This window comes from Pholcus phalangioides, unplaced genomic scaffold (genome assembly GCF_987345545.1).
Source record: "Pholcus phalangioides strain wild (caught in Gottingen) unplaced genomic scaffold, Ppha-v1.0 ptg000015l_1, whole genome shotgun sequence".
NCBI classification, from domain to species: domain Eukaryota; kingdom Metazoa; phylum Arthropoda; class Arachnida; order Araneae; family Pholcidae; genus Pholcus; species Pholcus phalangioides.
Genome location: NW_028301608.1, coordinates 36516084 through 36538014, shown reverse-complemented (window position 1 = coordinate 36538014; position 21931 = coordinate 36516084). Strand labels below are relative to the sequence as shown.

At 37.5% G+C, this 21931-nt stretch overlaps 2 protein-coding genes across 3 annotated transcripts in view; one reads left to right on the top strand and one right to left on the bottom strand.

The window, feature by feature from the left end:
• Positions 1–9774: 9774 nt before the first annotated feature.
• Positions 9775–17224, bottom strand: LOC149075936 (dnaJ homolog subfamily B member 1). 2 transcript variants are annotated; one of them, XM_089243452.1, is made up of 3 exons: positions 16957–17224; positions 14057–14881; positions 9775–10376 (listed from the first exon to the last, which is right to left on the bottom strand). In XM_089243452.1, the coding sequence occupies exons 2-3, from the start codon at positions 14876–14878 to the stop codon at positions 10149–10151; spliced, it is 1050 nt and encodes a 349-aa protein (XP_089099578.1). In that variant the 5' UTR covers positions 14879–14881; positions 16957–17224; the 3' UTR covers positions 9775–10148. The 2 variants fall into 2 exon arrangements, with proteins under 2 accessions (XP_089099578.1, XP_089099579.1); XM_089243453.1 differs by lacking the exon at positions 16957–17224 and adding an exon at positions 16842–16942.
• A 3639-nt stretch (positions 17225–20863) lies between these two features.
• LOC149075935 (DNA-binding protein SMUBP-2-like) overlaps positions 20864–21931 on the top strand; it is a 33312-nt gene continuing 32244 nt past the window's right edge. Inside the window, exon 1 of the mRNA XM_089243451.1 lies at positions 20864–21015. The gene's annotated coding sequence lies outside the window, so the exon portion shown is untranslated. The remainder of the gene's footprint in view (positions 21016–21931) is intronic.

The window sequence follows — 21931 nt, the reverse complement described above, 5'->3', positions numbered from 1 at the left end:
TTTTTTAAGTAAACAAAAAACGGACCATTTCTTATCCAGACATGATCGGCGTGACCTTAACATTTTGAAACCCGTACGTACATTAGATAACGTCCGTTTTAGTGATAATACGTTAAAATACACCTTTTTTTTTGTTATAAAATTGAGAAAAAAGTCACGGAGAAGTCTTTTTGAAACGTGCAAAAAGGAGTGTGTGTGTGTGAAACAACGCGTAGGAGTTTTTTTTTTTTCTGCGAGGATCCCCCTGCTGCTCTGGAACACTCTTCGATATGCTGCTGATCTTTACCATAAGTAGGAGTACATAAAGAATGATTTGTTGGTCTCTCTCTGAGAAAATGAAACAAGAAAGAGAAATCTCGTTCTACATTTGCATATGCATCGGCCAAGGACAGATTAAGGCGTCAGTCTAAGGCCCACTTGATAACAAGTGAACAAAAAAATAATAATAAAAACGAAAACGGACGCTATCAATTTTAATAAGAGCTCTGAGCGCATTTTATGGCCATCGGATTGAATTATCTGAATAATTCATTTCGATGATTATAGATATAAAAAGTGTTTTTCCCCCTTCTCTTCTACATAGTATGTGTAAGAAGATAGAGGTTGGAAACGGATTAAGACGTGGTTTTCGGAGAGAGGGAGAGAATCGCTTCGCAAATAATTTTCATATTTCCATACCAACCAGGCGCGGATTCCATATTCCTCTGCGGAACTTCTAACGAATTGGTACGTGTTGGAATGTGGGTGTCCGTGTTGTGAACTTAACGTGAAGCTCGTTTCCGTGTAATGCTTGTTAGCTGCCATCTACCACGCATTTTTCGAACTACGAGTGAAGTGTAATGTTTGACGATTTTACCGTTGTAGGTCTGCTGCTCTCAGCGGCGAGCCTTTTTAATGCGGCTTGCATTCACACCTCGAAGCTGGGAACCACAGAAAATCAACTTCAGCCAACCACCACTGCGGAGACGGTGGGGTTCGGACCCGGGAATTCGCAATGCGAGTCCGTCACTATGACCACTCGACCACCACAGCGGCAGATCAAAGAATAATAAGGGAAAAATTTGTCTCTTCTTTAAAATGACGGGATGTTTCCATGTACCTATATGCATTACGCAAAAAAGTCGCTCCTACGACACATCGACCTGGTTCTTTCTATCTCCGCTCCATTCACATGTGAAAATTTCTGAATTCGATCCATTCGAAACTGAGGATGTTTTCCTTCACTCCATTCGCAGTTGAAGATATCTGCCTCGGCTTCATTCACAGCTGATGTCTTCCTTCGCCCCACTCGAATCTAAATACATCTACCTTTATTCGCAGCTGAAGATGTTTGCCACCGCTCACTTCGGAGCTGACGATGAATGCCTCCACTCTATTCACAGCTGAAGATGCCTGCCTTCGCTACATTCGAATCTAAAGTTGTCTTGTTCTGTTTTCTTGCGCAGATGAAGATGCAAGCGCCTAATAATATGGGGTAATTCTTCGGTCCCGTAAAATACGGGACGATCAAACGGACTTGCAGAATTCGCCCCTCCTGGATCCGCCATCTACGATAAAGTGCATAAGGGCTACTATGATAATGTGATCTGGTATATTATTGCATGACATGCACATCTGGTACATTACACATTTTCAAAATTATGTAAATCGGTAGGCTATTTTCAGCTAGGTAAGGGGTTCTAGAACCAGAAGCGCACGCAAGATCGAGCTTTTTAGAGGACGTACAAGGAATCTTTCTAGAAAAAAGATTTAATTAATACCTCTCCCGTTAAAAAATATTTAAAATTAACAGAAATTGTGATTGAGATAGCATGCAAAGGTAAAAAGCTTTCTTTTTCTTTTTACAAAAATATATAAAAATATTTTAGTTTTTTTATTGCGTTGGGGAAGGGGGGGGGATCATTTGATAATTTTTGTCGCACCACGGTCATTTTCTGCGCACGAGGGCTAATTAGGCAGAAACCTGCAATTTATTGTCTTTCTAATACTTCCTGCGGCAGCAATCTTCTTCTATGGTCACGTCGCCGTTTCTGTTGTATCCCTGTATTTAGAAAGTTTCAGACAAGGACGAGCAAGGTATCGAACTCGCGACACCTCTGAACAGCCTGTGGTACTTCAGGCGAGTATCTTATTGGCCTGGGCTACCGCACCCTAGGGAAAGAAGAGGAACCCCTTCCCCGTCCTGCTCTTTTTGGCTACACTTGCTTATATTTGCTCGCATGTAACTGATACACTTTGTGATTTTCACAACTAACAGGTTGCATTTTTATAAAAGAACTTCTATAAAACTTTTATAGTATAATGCCAGCCGAACAAAGAAACATAATTCAAAATGTTTTTGAGTTTCGGTTTTTCCCCTACCTATATGAAAATTTTCTCAGACTTATCATAGTTTCCCTGACTTTCCAGTTGTCGCTACTACTAAACCACATATACACCTCGTACACATCCTCTGCGAAATTTCTAACGAATTGGTACATGTTGTGAACCTAACGTTAAGTTTGTTACTGTGTAATGCTTGTTATGTGTAGTGCTGCCATCAATTTTCCATGCGCCAATAATGATTCCCAAATGGTGTTCAATTGTGAGTTGTATGCTGTTGTACAGGGTGTACATAGGTAACAGGGTGATGGTATTTTACTGGCGAATCGTAATCCTAGAGGTATATTTCCAATTAGAAAAAGTATCCAAACAATGTGTAGTATTCAAATATGTCATTCATGTTGCCAGGGGTTGTATTGTCAATGTATAAAAAGTTAGAATTTTTATTTTTTAATAACTATACAATCCCTTGCAACACGAAAGACATATCTGAGTACTTGGACTGAGTACTGGGACATATCTGAGTTCTGTATTTGGATACTTTTCTAATTGGAAGTATGCCTTTACGGTTCTCAAGTAAAATACCATACGCCTTGTTTCATCATATACAAGTATACAGGGTGTTCTGTTAATGGACCGACAAACTCAGAGGGTTGTTAGTGGACATTAAGAGGAACAAAAACTGCAATGGAACATGGTGTCACAAACCACATTGAGAGGGTGAAAATCGCGAAAAAAACACCTGCAGGTTTCGACGTCACGCTGGAACGACAAAAAGTACAATAATAATTACAAAAAAGATTTATTTGATTAATACAAAGAGCTTTTGGAAGTGGAGACCGCTGACGTCATTGCGCAGTCTACAACAACGTAAAAACGATTCCCGGACGCGCTCGAAGATACCAGGTATGAAGGAAACATTTTATTTCCTGGATATTATGCTTAGGTGAACTCGGAAAGAAAAGTCATCTTGTCTCCGCCAGGACTCTCTTTAACCCAGGCCCTCTTGCATACCGGGCAAGCATGCTACCATCTACACCACTGGAGGTGGTGTAGATGGTGTAGACTACCATCACTACCACTACACGACCTGCTTTCCTGAAGTAGAGACATTAGAGAGGCTGCTATCTATGTGTAGTCGTTCGCATGTCAGTCGTCCGCAGCGCGTGATCCTACCCCAGCGCATGCGTTTCGCGACGCCGATGGTGAGCGAACCCACGAACGCATTCAGTGATCAACTGACATCCACCTTTCGTCTCCTTTGGACTCAGAGCCGTCATGCGTTTTTCGCGATTTTCACCCTCTCAATGTGGTTTGCGACGTTCCATTGCAGTTTTTGTTCCTCTTGATGCCTACTAACAACAACCCTCTGAGTTTGTCGGTCCATTAACAGAACACCCTGTATATAATATACTTGCACAGTACATTGGCGTACGCAAAGGGAGTTTGGGATTCTAACCCCCCCCCCCCCCGAGGAAATTCTGCGTACGCCCATGGTACAGTATATGGTGCTTTTAGATCGTAAATGGGGGGGGGGGGGAAAGGAGCCACGAGATATTTTGATAAAAAAATATGTTTATTAGGGCTGTGATTTTCAACTAAGGTCTCTCTGAAGTGTTCCGAGACGGTTAAAATTGTAAAGATGATGCGAACGTAAACATTCAGAAAAATCCCCACGTTAGAATGAATACTGCTGATTCTACTCATGCTTGAATAATTCTTTATATTGCGACCCCAGTAGTATTTAGTGACCTTTCTTCTAACATTGGACTGTCCAATGAATCGATTCAGATACGTGTGGAGGCCAGTGAGAAAGTTACTCCGTTTTAACTCTGGGTTTCAGGTTATCGGGAAAACCTGCGAGTCCTTAGCGTATAAAAAATGTTCAGTGGGAGCTGGGGGGGGGGGGGGGGGATGCGTGAATTAGTTTCATGCGCCTTTCTTGGAAATTTCAGGTATAAAAAGTTTATACAAAGGTTTTTAACAGCTGGTTGATGCGAAGATATATTTTGGAAAGAGAGAAAATTCAACTGCCTCTGCGGAGAATCGAACCCCACGTACTCTCACTTCCCTAGTGAATGAAAGGAAGTGGGTTCGATTCTCCGCAGGGGCACAGTTGAATTTTCTCTCTTTCCAAAATATATCTCCGCATCAGCCAGCTGTTAAAAACCTTTGTATGGATAGCGGAGAGAGTGACATCATCCTCGTTAAAATGGCCTACATTTTACTCAACAAAACGGTTAAGGAATTCATTGCGGGATTTAAGCACAAGGCCTTTTCTATGAATATTCGTATGCATATAGTTATATTTTAAAATCTTTATATAATTTAGACTTTATACGTCACACGCGATAGGCCTATTCTTAAAAACCCGGTATACAGTTGCGTCATAATGTGGCTATAGAAAACCAAAGTTATAAAATTTTTATTCATTCTGATTTAGTTTTAGATGAGAAAGTTGAATTTAATCTTCACAAACGGGGGTGGTTACAACCAAAAAAAAAATACGGTATTCTGTATTTGCATGTTTCAGTTTTGGGAGATTATATTTACCGTCGGCAGCTTGAACCACAAATACGTAAATACCGTATCTGAATTTCGAAAAATTACCTCATGCCACAATTAAATACAAAATCGTTTCGTTTAATGCCGACTGTGACAGTATTGAAAAACTGGGCCAGGACAGAAAAAAAAAAGCTAATTTCTTTTTTTTCAGTTGGCATCACTGTTCCAGTTTTGAAAGAAAAAATAGAGAGTGTGTGTATTTCCCGAAAACTCCTCTAAATTTAGATATGTGTGTCAGCTCGGGAGTATAAACCCTTCGTGAAGCTTACAATTCTTTTTCTTCGCTGTTGAGAAGCTCAAATGGCTTGTTTTTTCATTATACCTTTGAGCCGACATTCACAGCGAAACAACTTGCATCATTCGTTCAAAAAATACACAATTTTCTCGAGCAATATGAAACCACCTTCATTAAAATATCATTTAGTTCAAAGTTTATATCACAAGTTCTAGTACCGAATTCAGTGTATATTGAATATTCGAAATTAATTATAGAGATAATGAGTTGAATTTAAGCTATTTTCGAGAGATACTGAAGCTGAATTTAAGCTAATGTCAGAGTGAAATCTGTGCGAGACTTCAGGTCCTCAAAAACATAATATGACCAGAACTGGGCAAATCCCATGCCCCAGTTCATTGGTATAAAAATTGTTAGTGGCGCATAAATTTTCCTTGTGTAGTTAGTTACTAAATTGCAGGCTGAGAGCAGCAACACATCCGCCAACGTAAAAGGGTCACTATGATATGAAAAAGCCGAAATGAGAATTATTTTGGATATTTTTCTTTTAGGGTAAACTTTTGGCGCCTAGATTTTTTGCGATTTGCTCAGTCCTCGAAATGACCCTATTGAAAAAGATAAACAATATTTTTGAGGTGGTAGAACCCAACAAAACAATCATTTTTTTTTTTTGCCACGGGATGTATTGAAGTAAAAGTTGCCAAAGGGCACGGTTTGTAAACCAAATTTTTACACCCCCACCACCAAAGTGTGAACGAGCTATTGCTCTTAGCAGTGGTTCCCAACCTACTTTCCTTCCAGCACCCCCTTGGACAATGTTTTTTTTATCTGTTACAAAATTCAGGTTTTTCTGTAATTGATTAATTATCAAATAACTAATTTCTACGAATTCTTTTACTTATTGTTTAATGTCTTTTCGGCTATGGGCCGTTCAAGTATTACGTCATCATCGATGGGGTGGGAGGGGGTTTCTGATTTGCTGACAAGGGGGAGGGGGGGTTTGGATAATGCTTACGTCATCAACTACCCTTTATGGGATTCAGAGGGGGGGGCAGAGCTGATGACGAAATTTTGCTGACAGGGGGGGGGGGGTCAAAAATCTCTAAAACTTTACTTACGTAACACTTGAACGGCCCCTATATATATATAATATATATGGCTTATATTCAGGGGTGGGAAGTGACAAAGTCTGTTTCGGAGCAGCAAAATATAGGATTCGGAGCAGATATTTATAAATTGGAGCAGCGAAATTAACAACAATATATTTTCGTTAACTCTCACCCCTTTTCAAAATAAAACAACTGCACTGTCTTTTGTTATGAAACATCTTTTGATCAGTTTTTGGTGTTTCAGGATTTTGACACCTTGTTTGAAAAAGCGGCTGTCATAAAATTTTTCGCACCAGTCTATTTAAGATGATTTTTGCTTACTGAGGGCACTATTTTGAGAAAAAAAAACAAAAAAAACACACCCTTGGGTCTCAGGTGAACCTACGTCTTCACCCACCTTGTTAGAGTCTAACTATCATTGCAAAGCGCACTACTGCACAGGAATTGGCAGAGTCATGATGAAGGGGGTTTGATGGATTATAACTATCCATTGGAACCCCGTTTCACCAATTACGGTTTTCGGTTCGGTTTTTCGAGGGCACTATTTGCTGTCTGGAACAGCAGCCCTTCAAATGGGCTAAAAAATTTCTATAGTCTCTATAGATATTATAAATTTTTCAATTTTTTTATACTCAGAAAGAAATTGTTGCAAAATGGAAGAGAATTTCGGAATAATCAACACGATGGTTGGCGATTCAGCACTCATTATTTGGCGATCTGACACTCGTTATTTAGCGAGATTGGCGATCTGACACTCGTTATTTAGCGAGATTGGCGATCTGACACTCGTTATTTAGCGAGATTGGCGATCTGACACTCGTTATTTGGCGATTCAACGCTCGTTATTCGGCAAAGTTTCTAAATTAGCAATTGTAATTCAACAGACATGCTCTTTTTACTCCAGGAATGAAATTATTTTTTTCACGAAACATCGGGATTTGACGCAATAACGATCGACTACAGTAATTTCTGCTGCTTCCAGTGGCGACTTTTTTTTTTGAAAACGGAAACTGACTCGCATTTGCGCTTCAAAGCTGAAAGACCATTGCAAACCATCTTCAGTTGCACGATCACTGATATTATTGGGGTTCCGCGATGGAAAGCCCGATGATGGGCCGATAGTTGAAGTACAGTGGAATAAAACACGCTCTTTTCGGAAAGAATCGTTTCGCGGCAAGCAGGAACAAAAAATTTTTGACGTCTTTTCCGAAATTCCGGGCATACTGAAGCAAAATTCGCTATTTGGCGCAGAAAAATACCCTATTGGAGCAGGATGTCGCAAGATGCTAATTTTGGCGCAGTGCGGCGCAATTGGCGCAGAGTTCCCACCCCTGTATATTTAATTTTGGCTTAAAATAAATTCAAAAACGAAGCAAAAAAAACTTGCCTTTGATTTTTTTTTTTGCGATTTAAAAAAAAAATGATTTATTGAATATAGTTCTTCACTATATATGTATTGATTCCACCCGCAGCAACTATAAATTAATAGTATGTTTGACGTTTTTCCCGAGTCGTGTGTTCACGACAGTATCAAATACTAAGCACAACATGCTAATAACACGAAGTACCAATGTAAACAAACCACGAAACAGTTGAAGTAAATAATGCTATTTTCTCTGGAAATGGGAAAACAAAAAAAAGTAGTACGATCGCTAATCGGAAAAACTTTTACAACGCAAAATTCGCATGACATACAGTCGAATCCCGTTATAACGAACTCCAAGACACCAGGCAAATCACTTCGTTATAAAGGAATTTCGCATCCCGGTTGGGAACCACTGCTCTACAGCTTGATTACATTCCCAACGCGGACAAAAAATTATCACCTTGATATAATCAAACTTCCAAGAGGTGGTTAGAAACCATCTTTTTTGAATCGCCCTGTATGGAGAAAAGTTTCAGACAAGATAAATTTGCCTTATTCAAAGATGGCTTCAGAAAAAGGTTTAACGAGGATATAAATCCTTATAATGCAGTTTTTTTATATGTACGAAAATAGAGTACAAACTCTAAAGGGCTGCATTCCCAGTGCGGCCAATGCTTTCTGGTCTGTGGAACATCCTTCCTATACATTAGTTTACTTCTATCACAGGACGACTCTTAGAAGAGAGGAAGGGATTAGACAACACACCACACAATACATACCGTTCACACCAGGACGCAACAGCGTTTATGAAATCTGTAATGGCACCTAAAATTTTCTGATGCGATAGCTAAACTGGAGTTTATGTAACAAGTTTCTTATTTCGTGACAGTATCTTTTAATATAGGTAAAAGGATAACGTCCCGGTAAAGTTGAAGAAACATGAACCAGTTTTTCTTGAGAAAAATTATTCTTGGCTCCCAATTTGGATGGTGCCTAAAATTTTTCGATTAGTCAAGCCGATTTACACCTACATATTCAATCTTGAACATTTTATGCGAGTACAGATTAGTATGCATGAGTGGAGCTAGTCTTGAAAGTTTGGGAGGCAGGCGCGCAATGATTCCTATACATATATATTAGATCATCCTGCACACAACTGATGTTGGGAAGCATAGCTTTTCCCCGGTCCTCAAGTACACTTAAATGGCTCTTGGAACACCAGTGCTCACAAGCAACAGGTTTGTCGAGATTTTTGCCGCCTGGCAGTCTAGTAGTTAGGGAGCTAGCTTTCTGTGCACGTCTGGGTTCGAATCCCGGTTCGGGCATGGATGTCTACCAACAAATTCCCTGGACGGATCGTAGGGATCTCTTGGGAATGTGTGTGTGTGATCACATTTCTTTTTTCTTTCTTCTAAGCTTTACACTGTTTATACCCAGGGGTTTCTTTTTTTAAAAAAAGCTTACTCATCACGCAACTATACACAAGTATAAAAACACAAGTCAACCACGACCTGTAATAAGTCAATTTTCTTATCCCCCACAAAAAAAAAAAAGAATCCTACCCTCTGGCGAACACCAATCAATAAGACCCTATATTGCATTAGTAGCTTCTACCCGATCCGTTCCATTGCCCATTTTGAGAAATGCTGGTCCAAAAGTGAACATCTATTAGGTCAACCAGTCGTATCATTGTCGCTGCCCTTCCCCAAAATTTTTGCCCATATTAATATGTATGCAATTTGTGTTTCTGCATACAAATCAAACACTAGATTCATTACATGAAGCAGATATGTTTCATAACTTTCTTTTCATTTTCCTTATACAACCCTGGAATCCTTCCATAGCATCTTCCAGACACAGTGAATGATTATTATATTTCTGCAAAGATTTTTAGTTATTTATTTCAATGCATCAATCTATCAACTGCAACAGCGTATTTCTAGCAAAACTTCAAATAGGAGTTACAATTCAGCATCAAACAATTTTCTAGACAAATATGATTTAAAGACATAGTTTAAAAAAATTTCACAAGAAAATATAGGACATCTGAGATTGTACACAAGTATTTCAGGGGGTTAAGGGAACAGCCTATTTAAACTTCAATAGGTTTGTTTTAACTAAGCCCTTTAACATCTATACATCAGAAGAAACAAACGTATAAAATTGAAAAAGAGTTCTTAAAATTTGTATATGTATTTTAATATGCAAATAAAATTATACATAAAACATTTGATAAACACAATATTTACATTCCTATGTACAACAAAAAAGACAGAAGATGCGCACCTCAGTCTCACCAGAGAAAAACAAAACAAAAAACACTAATATAAACAAGATCACACAATTTCATCTCTTGAATTTTAAGAGTGGAACGAAAAGTCTGCAAAAAGAACTCCTGTTATAGCAAATACGTATCAATATATATACATATATATACACATACATGTATATTTGCCTATAAAACAGTCATGTGCTCACCAGTTCCGACTCATCACATATAGCAGCAGAAAAAAAACTAACTATTCATTTTTTTCAACTATAGTTTTTCTTTTCAAGGTAAAATCTGCAAGAGAGTGTTTTTCGTACTGTCCGATAAATGTTCTGGAAATTTGATTTCAAACGCTACTATCAGATCACCTTTTTTAGTTGGTTGCTTTGGTAAAGGAAGCCCCTGCCCTTGAATTCTATGTACAAAATTTGGTTTGATTATATCTCGTATCCTGAGAACTCTTTTCTCTCCAGCTAATGTTGGAACTTCTACTCTTGTTCCACATAACGCCTGTTGATAAAAATGAAACAGTGATCAGAATATTTATAACTACGCAAGATCATTTAAGAGAAAAGATTTACAGAAAAAAATGTGAAATTGAATTTTGATAAGTAGAAAGCTACACAGTATTATTTTTTATGTATCCCTTGAAAGTACTTTAAAGATTAACGTAGGACAAGACATTAGATTTCTGAAACGCACATTAATCACATAATACATGTTCTCAACAAATTCAATACAGGAAGCGATCAACTGGTGAGATGCAAAATAAAGCTTAACACCAGAATGGAAAGAACGAAATTTATCAAAAATACAAATACTGTCATCGATATAGTAAAGCTTCAAGAACATCAATATAAATTCCAGTTAGAGCTGAAAAACCGATTCGATTTACTATATAACACCACTGAGGATGAACAAGTGGTCACCACGATGAACAAAACTTTAACCACTACCCTAAAAGCAGTAACAAAAGAAGTCCCTGGAGGAAAAAGAAATCAAACCGGTGAAGAAAACAGAAGAAATAAAGAAACTGATGAAAGAAGAGAGAATTTCATAATTTTAAGAAGAATGGCCTTAAATTAAAAGTGGAATATGCAGAACTGAGAGATGGTACAAAAACGGATTACAGTAGACGCAGCACTTAGAATTTGTCAAACATTAGAGTAACCAGGCCTTAAATCAAAAGATACTTCAATCATACCCTACTGTTGGCAGTTTATTCAGTTTGGCCAACTTAATAGTTCAAATCTTGAAAAAAAAATTTTCAGGGCAGCAGGTAGAAATTTTCAAATTTATTTTAGACTAGCCAAGCTTTTTTGCTAAGGAAAATACTGAATATGTTGGTAAAAAAGTTAATTTATATCAGATTTTCATACTTTTTGGAGTCCTTTAGAGAAATAGACCTATAACATAATACAATATATTGCAGGGCTTGACAAATCACAGGTGCCAAGTTGTCATAATGACTCTAAAACCAGTATAATACTATATTAGTATATTATCATATAAACTTTGTATAGTAATCCACAATTATATATAAGGGATTGTCAAACTGGGGGGAAAAAAAGAGATGAAAAGATTTTCTGATTTCATAACCAGTCTCTCTTAACATAGGAAGAGGATACCAAGTTCTAAATAACTCAAAACAATATTTAGGACAGATTATCTTGAGTAAAAACTAGGCTTGATTACTAAAAATGTGGATGGTGCCTAAATTCTATTTTGATTTGTCAAGTCCTGGTACATGGCAGGGCTGGACAAGTGCCAGGTCACCATAGCAATTAAAAAATTGCTAATGGTGCCTAAAATGTTCTTCATGATGTGTAATTACTGGGGGGAACTCCACGAACTTTTTTTTCCCATTTTTGGTCTAATTTCGTGAGAATGACCCATTTATATTTAAAAAAAAAAAAAAAAAATTAAGAATGCAGTAAATTTTTCTTTTTCAGAAACTGTCAGAACAAGAAAAACAAAACGGCTGAAAAACAGGGGGTGACCATTAAGTAGGAGTTTGAAATGTAGGCCCATACTTTAAAAAGACCCAAGAAATTATTGGCCATAAACGGGTTTCACTGTATTTTTTTAGAAAAATGTCCCAATTCTCCCCAAGACCTTATATAGGCTATAGAACCCCAGACCCTCAGGCCAGAGTTCAACACCTCCCTTTGGAGGTAACAGGAAAAAGGTGGGGGGGCGGGGGGAATAAATATCATACACAACATCAAGTATCTTCATATGAAAATAACAGTGCAACATTTTGATAACTGACACCCATGGGACAGGCATTTCTGTCTGCTAAATAAGAGTTGTCTGTTAATACATAACAAAACCATTGGAGCCCAGTTCCACAGGCTCCAAAAGTGTCCGTTATGGGAGGTTCTACTGTAAGATACATGCATAGAGTTGCATGCATTGTACAGCTGTGAGAACTTATATCCAGGTAGAACAGTATTCAAACATTTTATTGAATGAGAGGAGGGGTAAAAGACACTTACTAATGGCCTTAAATGATTTGAATAATTTATTCTGTAACAACACAATTTGACAGTTGTTAAATTCACGATTGCAGGATTTTTACCATTTGATTTGGTAAGTAGCTAAATTTTAAGTTGTCAAATGTTGTAAAATCTGTCCCAAAGTAAAGGCCCGTTTACAGAGGGCTGCATTGTCAAGTAATTTAGTGGTTGACTAGGTGAGAATAATAGAACAATCTTATTTTTTTTAAATTATGCAGGCACTATGCGCAGCCTCCAATTATCCAATGATCATTCACAACTTAGTTAAGATTCATAATCAGAGGGCTGCAACTGGGGGACTAACTTTCACAGACCAGAGAGAGTGCAAATTTTACCCTTTCACTTCTCTTTGACATTACGGGAGGGGGGGGGACGCGAAATGTGTACTTACCTCAGCTGACCGGGAATCTAGTTGCAGCAGCGTCAAAGACTGAGATGACAGGTTTAATGTATATGCATATATGAACATATCATACCACCTGCCCTAGACTTCCAACTTACATCTCCTATGCTTAAAATTTAACTAAATACTAAAATCATATATACAGTGTAAATTGGCCTTAACAAAGTCAGGGCTTGACAAATCGGAAAAAAATTTAGATACCAGCCAAATTTTATAGGAGTCATGCATTTTTCTTTGAGAGAATTGTTTTAAATATTACCTTTTTAAACTTTTCCAGGACTTGTTCTTTCAGTGTTAATAAATGTGCAGAAAAAATTTTAAAACACTTTTGTTGTAGTTAGACTTAAATTTAATGATCCAGAATATACATTTTTAAGTTACCATGGCACCTGGAATTTGTCAAGCCCCTTCTCTACAACTCTGATTCCCAACACAAATACCTTGATTTTCCTAAAAATTATTTTCCCCTAAAATTTGGATGAAAATAAAAGCCAACCCCCCCCCCTCCTCCTCCTATCCCATGTAACAAACAAAAACCCTCGATAAAACAATTTTTTTCCGAACTATTCTTAGTTTTTTTTCCCCATCACCCAAAAACAAATATGAATATTTGACCTTCAGCTCTTCTTTAGAGATAAATGACAAAAAGGAAAGGGAGAGGAAGCAGTAATCTGTTTCTTTTCCCAATAAAGGAGGCAATAAAAGAAATTCAGAGTGCGCCTGGAAAGGTTTCAGTGACCAAGTGATGTACATAATACCATAAAACATTATGCTGTGCTGTCCAAATGTTTAGATTTCAGTAAATTACCTTCTTTTTCTTAAATTAAATTTTTCTTGTCTTGACAAGCAAAAACATTTGATGGATTTTCAACAGAATTTGATGGAAATGTTAAATGTAATCAAGCAATTTTCTCATACACCCCAATTTTATTTTTAAGTTAAGGCCTAATGTATTATTTCTAATTTTTGTGACAAATAAGTTGTAACAGTAAACCCCAAAGAAAGTGACTTAAAATTTCCTATTTTAATGAATAAATCTTTGGAAGCAGCTCCTGATCAATTTGACCCGATTTATAGATTTCAGTGAACAACATGTTTTTCATAATTTTTTTTAAATCGGGGGGGGGGGGGGGGGGTCATCTAAATTTCATAACCCCGCTCCTTAACCATAAATATATTGTCAGACACAGCCTAAAACAAATTGAATATCAAAACACAAGAAATGATGTTTAAGTTCATAGAAGAAAAATAAAAACTCATAGACTCACTTCTTTTAGACTGACTTTCGCAGTATATCTAATATCATGTCCATCTCTCTTAAATATTGGATGTGGTTTGTCTCTAATGATGAAGGAAATGTCTGCGGGTATGGAATTAGGTCCCTGATCACCTTCTTTCTGGAAAGTTATTTTGGTTCCAGCTTTCCAGCCAGGCTTGACATTTATGGTGAGCACTTTTTCTTCACGTCTAGTCGATCTACCATCCGGCTGCAACACTTTCCTGTTGATTTTCATTTTTTTCACACAACCCTTTGCAATATCTTCGAGAGTAACCATTAGATCATGTTCGACTGGTGGATCTTGTTGCTTAGGTTTCGTCCGCATACTTGGAGACCCTGCTGTGAAACTCTGGGACCTAAAAGCATTGCCCCGCATGTCAAAGTGAGAGAAAGGATCGTTGTCAATGTCCATATCATCCTCCCCAAAAAAGACAGTTGTACCACCATGGCTGTTGGGCATGCCTATGTTAAAAAAAGACTCGAAGGGATTGTCTGTACCAAAGAATTGAGCAAAAGTTGCCCTTGGATCACCGTGGAATGTGTAGGTGAACTGTTGGCCTCCACCACCACCCCCGCTGCCAGGCATGCTTCCTTTCAATCCTTCTTCACCATACTGATCATAAACTTCTCTTTTCTTTTTGTCGCTAAGCACTTCATACGCTTCGGCTATTTCCTTAAACTTGCCTTCAGCTTCCGGAGTCTTGTTTTTATCTGGATGGTATTTCAGAGCCAATTTCCTGTATGCTTTCTTGATTTCGTCTTCGGTACACCCTTTGCTAATGCCAAGAATCTTATAATAATCTTTGCCCATCACCTAAAACAAACACGAATGAATTTTTTTTTTTTAAATCTGACACATTTATATTCTAATGAAAACATAAGCTTGCATGTTATTAAAAACCTATCGACAACACATTATAAGAATATTGATTACAACTTTCATACTTATGATTATGATACAAAACGATTCTTTGGATAAAAAAATTATAACAAGTGATTCTAATGCAATTAAAGTAAAAATAAATTTTTTTGCAAAATCATGTTTGTCCCGGGCGACAAAAATCCTAGTTACGGCCTTGGATCTGGGAAAGAGTGTGTTTTCTTGACAATAAAACAGTTATTATCACTGTTTTGTGTGGGGGGGGGGGAAGAGAGGAATTATCAATATTTTCCTTTCCGTTGTCGAATTAGTTTCAAAATCGATTTTCTGAACTTTTCTTCACTTTTCCAAACACCCTTCAGTCCCGATGTGTTTGGATAATTGAGGTTCTATTCTATTTGTTAGTTGTCGGGCCGACTATTGCAGCCCATCTCCAATTTGACAGGGTTTTAAGTGCTTTTAGTGATGACCCGCATTTCTATTCATGTTTGTGATTTAAGCAATATTTTTTTAACTGTCAAAACACTCCCACGTAGGCCTTAGCTGGTTTTTTCATTACTACTGAATATTACCAGAGGTCCGGATACCCGCCCAGTACTAAAGGAATTCCTATTATGAAACTTGCCTAAAGGCATCGAGCATGTTTCAACTGTAACATAGGTAGATTCTATAGAATCACAGTAGTACGCAACAGAGGCAATACAGTCTCCTTTATACCAGAGACATAAATGTACACTTTTATGGTTTTTATCAACTGGTTGAATAACTTATTTCACAGTACAAGTTTTTTCAAAAACGTGAATATGCAACTTCCTTGAAAAACATTACAGAACGTTTTAAAAAAATGGCATCCACCATGTTCAAACATTTCCAAAGTTATGAAATTTACATTCATGTTTCCGGCATAAAATGAGAGGGGACAATATGGTAAACATAAAATAAAACATCAAGACTATCATTTACTTCCACATTTGCCATAAGCATAAAGTTATTGGAAATATTGGGGTGGGCTCAGAATTATTGGGATAAAGTCGATGCTTTTTATAACGATCCCACATTGCAGTAACAATTCCATTATAATGACCAGCGGGATAAGTAAAATTTTTTTGTATAAGGACTATCGCTGTAGGTTTCATTTTTGATACAACACCCATTTTTCAGTGGAACAATGGAGGTAGTTATAATGAGCATCGACTATACCTCCATAGGTTACTATGGAGATGACAAATGTTGGGAGGCTCGGGCCTACGGGCCAGATAGAAGTTTATGCTTATGACATTTGCAAAGCTGACCAGTACCTCATCGTCCATTAAGATTATTGTTCATTAAGGGGTCCTTTTTTATGTTCCATGGACCCTTCGTGATAAGATGAAAACTATGAACCTGTTAACAGAACAGTATCTAATGCACAATAATAATGTAAAAGCAATGGGTTGTTTGCAAACTTAAGCTTACAGAACTACTGAAATCTCTCCCAGGACCTCTCCCCCCAAAGGAAGCAGCAAACCCTTGGTTAAGAGCTACTGCCCCGAGGGGAAACCCTGAACCAATTAACAAATATACAATAATGAAAATATTCAAGTTGATCTTAAACAAGCTTACAGACCCCCCCCCCCTTTTTGAGCAGTGGACCATTGGCTAAGGGCCTTGCAACAATAGGAACCCCCTTAAGGAGGCAATGAGCTGTCAAGACTTGGGGGTGGGGGGCCAAGGATGAATCTTCCAACTTCACAAGAAAGGGTCTCAGCGGGATGGGGGTGGTCCCGATAGCATTTATCACTTTACAATAGCTCTACATAATAGGTTTTTTTTTCTTGATACTGAAAATCAATAAAACTACATGAATACATACAAATACATGAACAATTAGAGAATCACCATAAACAACTATTACATTATAAGGCCAATAACGGAGGGCCTCTTTCCACCACGAAGCCCATTTTAAGAGATGCTCAAGAGCGATCAAGTTTAGATTTAGATAGTTGTAACAATAGAGTGCTGGTACTCACTTTAGTTATCGTGTTCCGAATTTATAGTAAAAGCACTGAACTAATCACCAGCGATAACAACACAACTTTGAACCCGGAAAAAAATTACACCTCGCTGCGTATTAAACCTTCTATATAATAAGCGATGACGTCCACGGACTCGGCTCTTTTTAAATCATCCGAGGATGGCTTCCGAATGTTCCAGATTGTTCGGGTGTTGATACTCTCGAAACCGAAACGATCATGACCTCATCGTCAAAACTGAAAAACGCTACCTCTACCGGAAGACGAGATTCAAAACAAACAAAAGTTTTACTAGGGTGTGGTTTTATCGAAATAGCTTCATTCATGTGAACATGGGCAGCTTTCATCTTCTTCACAGGAAAAAAAAATTCGCAGTTGTCACTAATTGTGATTTAAACTGCCACAATATGTTTGCTATCAAAATCAGCATTTCAGCAGTGAATATGGAATCAGAAGTTCAACTCTATTTAATCTGAAATCTAAAACGACGGGGAAATGAAGGGACAAACAGTATTGATTGTAGTCTGACCATATGACCCGTATCAAAAATTATTTCTCTCAACTTATGAATTATATTATGACGATTACGACTAATATATGAAAATTCATCTTGCGAATTTGTCATTGTTTAAAAACGTTTTTTTTTTTCCTTTCAAAGAAATCACTGTAGTTATGATCAGGGCCGACTACGATGTGATCCGATATGCAAATTGCGAAATTGGCTGCTGATGTCGTGACCCGCCGAGTATATAAAGAAGATCCTCCTCGGCTTTATTCTTCAGTTTACCTTCGTGTGGTAATGGCGGCACTGATCGCGAGTGAAGCGATGTTGTTGCTGCACTTTACCTAGGATTGCTAGCTTCGAAAAATAAGAAAGGAGGACGGCGCTATTAATACTCTCAAAGTAAAAAAATTACTATCACAGTGATTCCTCTTCTCCAATCAAAACAGAACCACTATATAAGCGCGCAACCTGAAGTAAGAGGATTTCTTATATATACACTCGAATCCCGTTATAACGAACTCCAAGAGACCGGAGAAATCACTTCGTTAAAGGAATTTCAGTTTGTTTGCATTGTTCCTATGTATACTTATTTGAGGGATTAGAAAAGCGTTCGTTAAAACGAGATTTTCGCTATAACGGTATTCATTAAAACGGGATTCGATTGTATTTATTTCGGAAGTGGTGTTTTGTTCTTGCCAGAGGCGGAATCATAATACGTATGAACCGTCACCGAGTGTTGTTTTCATCCTATTTTTTCTTTATTTCTGAATGGAAGAGGAAACCACCCTTCAGTATACTGCATTAGCTGTTGATGAGCAAATAATGGTTTCCTTCTTCCAGAGTTGTTTTCGGACTGTTTTTTTCCTTATTATCCTCGAGATAGCTGGGCTGCGGCTAGAATAGCACCTGCACTGCTTGGAGGCAACCTAGGATCTTGTATTCTGGAAATTTCGACAGCGATTGGTCAAAGGGTCGGAATAAAAATTGTTTAAAAATGTTTGTGAAAACACACACAATCATATCAATGAAGAATTATACAGGGTGATTATAATTAAAGTTCCCGTACTCTGAGTTGTTCTCAAAAACTGCTTATCCGAATAGAGTCAAATTTTTCGGACTAGTGTCAGTATACTGACGGGTGCTACATCGATCTGAGCAATGTCATTATACTGAGACTACTCGGACATGTAGCGCCCGTTCTGGTAGACGCATTTTATCGAAACTTGATATATGATCTGGATGGTCCAAGGGAAATTCAATAAAAAAGTGCAATTTTTCACCTGGTGGTTGAAAATCGAACTATTTTTTTTATTTCGTAAATCTCTCTCCCGTGTTCTCATTAAGATATCCTAACAAGTTGACTATTCGGATAAGCAGTTTTTGTGAAAACGACACAGAGTACGAAAACTCTAATTATAATCACACTGTACACATGTTTCAGAGTGAAAAAAAATATTTCCGGGGAAAAAAATGAAAATGATTCTGCGAAACTTGAAAAGGAAGAGAAATGGGTGAAATTTTTTTTAAAACATAGGGGAGGCTGCTTGAAATGACATTAAAAAAAAGACATCTAGTGACCCTATCTTAACCAAAAAAAAAACCATACTTTCTCGGTGCGTTGCTACACATACATGCTGTGCGTTGTCTTTCAGTGGCTTCCAATAAAAAAAATAGTTAACTATTTTTTATTGCCATAACATTATATGATTGTCTCACCATAATATATGATATGACAAAGCCAGTCCAAAAAACCCGCTCTAGAAAAAGAAAACAGCAGCATCCATTTTAACTACGCCATTTGCTTCAAACAATTTTCGGAGGGTAGAGAAAAAAAACCTCTCGTCATGCTCCAGGCGAAGTAATAAAACTGGCCAGAGGCGGTGGAACAATTCATATAAGTGAGTGGAGACAATCGTCGCTATTTGTTCTTTTCCTTTTTTTTTCTCAAGATTGATTAGATTGAAAAGTTGGAAGTTAGTTATTAATTTCCTGATATATAAAGAAATTTAACCCTTTGAGTGGCAATGACGAGATATCTCGTCTCCACAAAATCCTCTTATTTTAGCAGTGACAAGCTCAGATAGTTCGCAAAAATAATTTCTCAATGGAAAACTTTTTCCAATACCCCTCCCTTAGTTTGTACTTGTTGAAAATTCGAAGAAAACGTACTCAGTTGAAAAAGATATGGCCCTTTGCAGGGAAGGTTTTTTCTAATTGCCACTCAAATTGTTAACACCATATTTATCTCTTTATTTATCAGGCAATTATTAACATGCAATTAATATGAGGGTTGTCAGGTGGTATTGGCAATGCACTCTATATTTTTGCGGTTTTGTTTTATTTGAGAAAAATAACTGGTGGTGGCGTTTTCTTTTGTCCGATATAATGGCGTCGTCTGTTGTGAAAATCGACAGAAGTGACTTCACCAAGGTTGCACATGCAGGCTAAGAAGCCTTCTCCATGTAAAGGGGTTCTAATGCAGGCCACTGAGCTATAAGGAATAAGCTTTCCATAAAAGCTTAGTGATGCAGGCATCTTCCTTTTTCAGTTTTCGAATCCGGTAACTCTATTATCAGTAGAAGAGAAAATTGAATCGCAGCGATGCCAAGACAGACGATGTTCAAGACAGAATCAAACAAATTTGCTTAGGCTTTCACACTGAGCTATAAGGAAAGGTTAACTTATAGCTAGGCTGACCATATTTCATCGAGAGAAATACGGGTAATTGGGATTCCAAATACGGGAAAATACGGGACATTGCCAATTATCGCCAAAAATGATGCTAAAACCGAACAAAGTTGCCAAATACTGCTGAAATTACGAAAAAATCACAATGGCGGGCAATGAAGCATTACTGCAAATTGCAGTGAATTAAAATGAATTCCACGATAAAAAAACACGTTTACCAAGACAAATGTGGGAGATTAATATTCTTATTTATAGTTGTAATTATCATATAATTTATGAGTTGAAAAATAATTTTAATCTTTGACTTCAATGAAGAATAAAAATTCAAGCAGGCTTCGTGTAAAATACGGGAAAAACCGGGACACTTTTGCCAAAAAGTCGAGAATGCCAGAAAAATAGAAAATACCAGGACTGTCCTGGGAAATACGGGACGTGTGGTCACTCTACTTATAGCTCAGTGGGCTTTCATTAGTGATAATCCATCGATTGGTGCTGTTATCTATATGTTCATTGCTCTTTAAGTCATGTGTCCCGTATTTTTATTTTTTTGAAATCACATCCTATTTCATCTCCATTGTTTTTTAAAGTATCTCTAGCAATTTTTGTCTCTTTATTTTCAGAAAGATTTATATTTTGAAGGGTTTTTTTCATGTAGTAAAAACCATTTTCCTTCATGAAGCATGAAATCATCCCCTTAAGCAGTTTCCCTGTGACACAGCTGATCATCATCATCATCATCATCGTCGCTGTTCTTTTATGTTGTTATTGCAAAAAAAGTTTCATTTTGGTTTTTTTTTTGTTGCTGCTGCTGCTTAAGAATATCTACTCCTCGAATCTATTACATGATGATAATGTCGATATAGGCACGTATAATGTTCCACATATAGCTTTTTTAAAAGTTTTATAAAAGTCCATATTTTATCATTGTTTTTATTATATTTTATTATTTTTAAGTGATGAATTTAGTGATCATGTCACTTTTCGTTGTTGAAAATGTGGCATGTTGATTAGATCTCGTGCAATGGAACTTGTCATGTTGTAAAGTGATGATTCTCACATGTTCGATCTGGGTTCTATATAATATTTGTGTCTCGCATGTTTTAAGTTCGCAGGTGTAAACTTGCATCTGGCGCATGGGGAAGGGGGGGGGGGTCCTCCCTCCAATATATTCACCACCATGTCTATAATACAGTCAACGCCGCTTATTATAATCACGGAAAATTTTATCGTTCGGATATTGTTATCACTATGGTAAGGAATGGACCAGTATCATGCCATGCCGCTGTGGTGGCCGAATGGTCATAGTGATGGACTTGCATCGCGAGGATCTGGGTTCTAACCCCACTGTCGCTTCAGTGGTGGTCGGCTGAAGTTGGTTTCCTGTGGTTCGAGGTGCGAATGTGAGTCGATCTCCTACATTGAAAAGTCTCGCCACAGAGAGAGCAATTGGCCTACAATGATACAATTATTCAATCATTACACTTCACTCATAATTAGAAAAAACTGGTGGCAGATGGCAGTACTACACATAACAAGCATTACTCAGAAACATTTCATGTCAGGTTTCACTACATGTACATGCACATTCAAACATGTACCAATTCGTTAGAGGTTCCGCAGAGGAATATGGAACAAGGTACATGTATGGTTTAGTAGTACCATGCCATGGAAAAAAAATGAAGCAAAAAATTATTCATAACGTTAGATAAAAGTTATCAGGACTTCGGATAATTAAGGAAACATATTTTATGGGTTTTATTTAACGGTGAACTCAGAAAG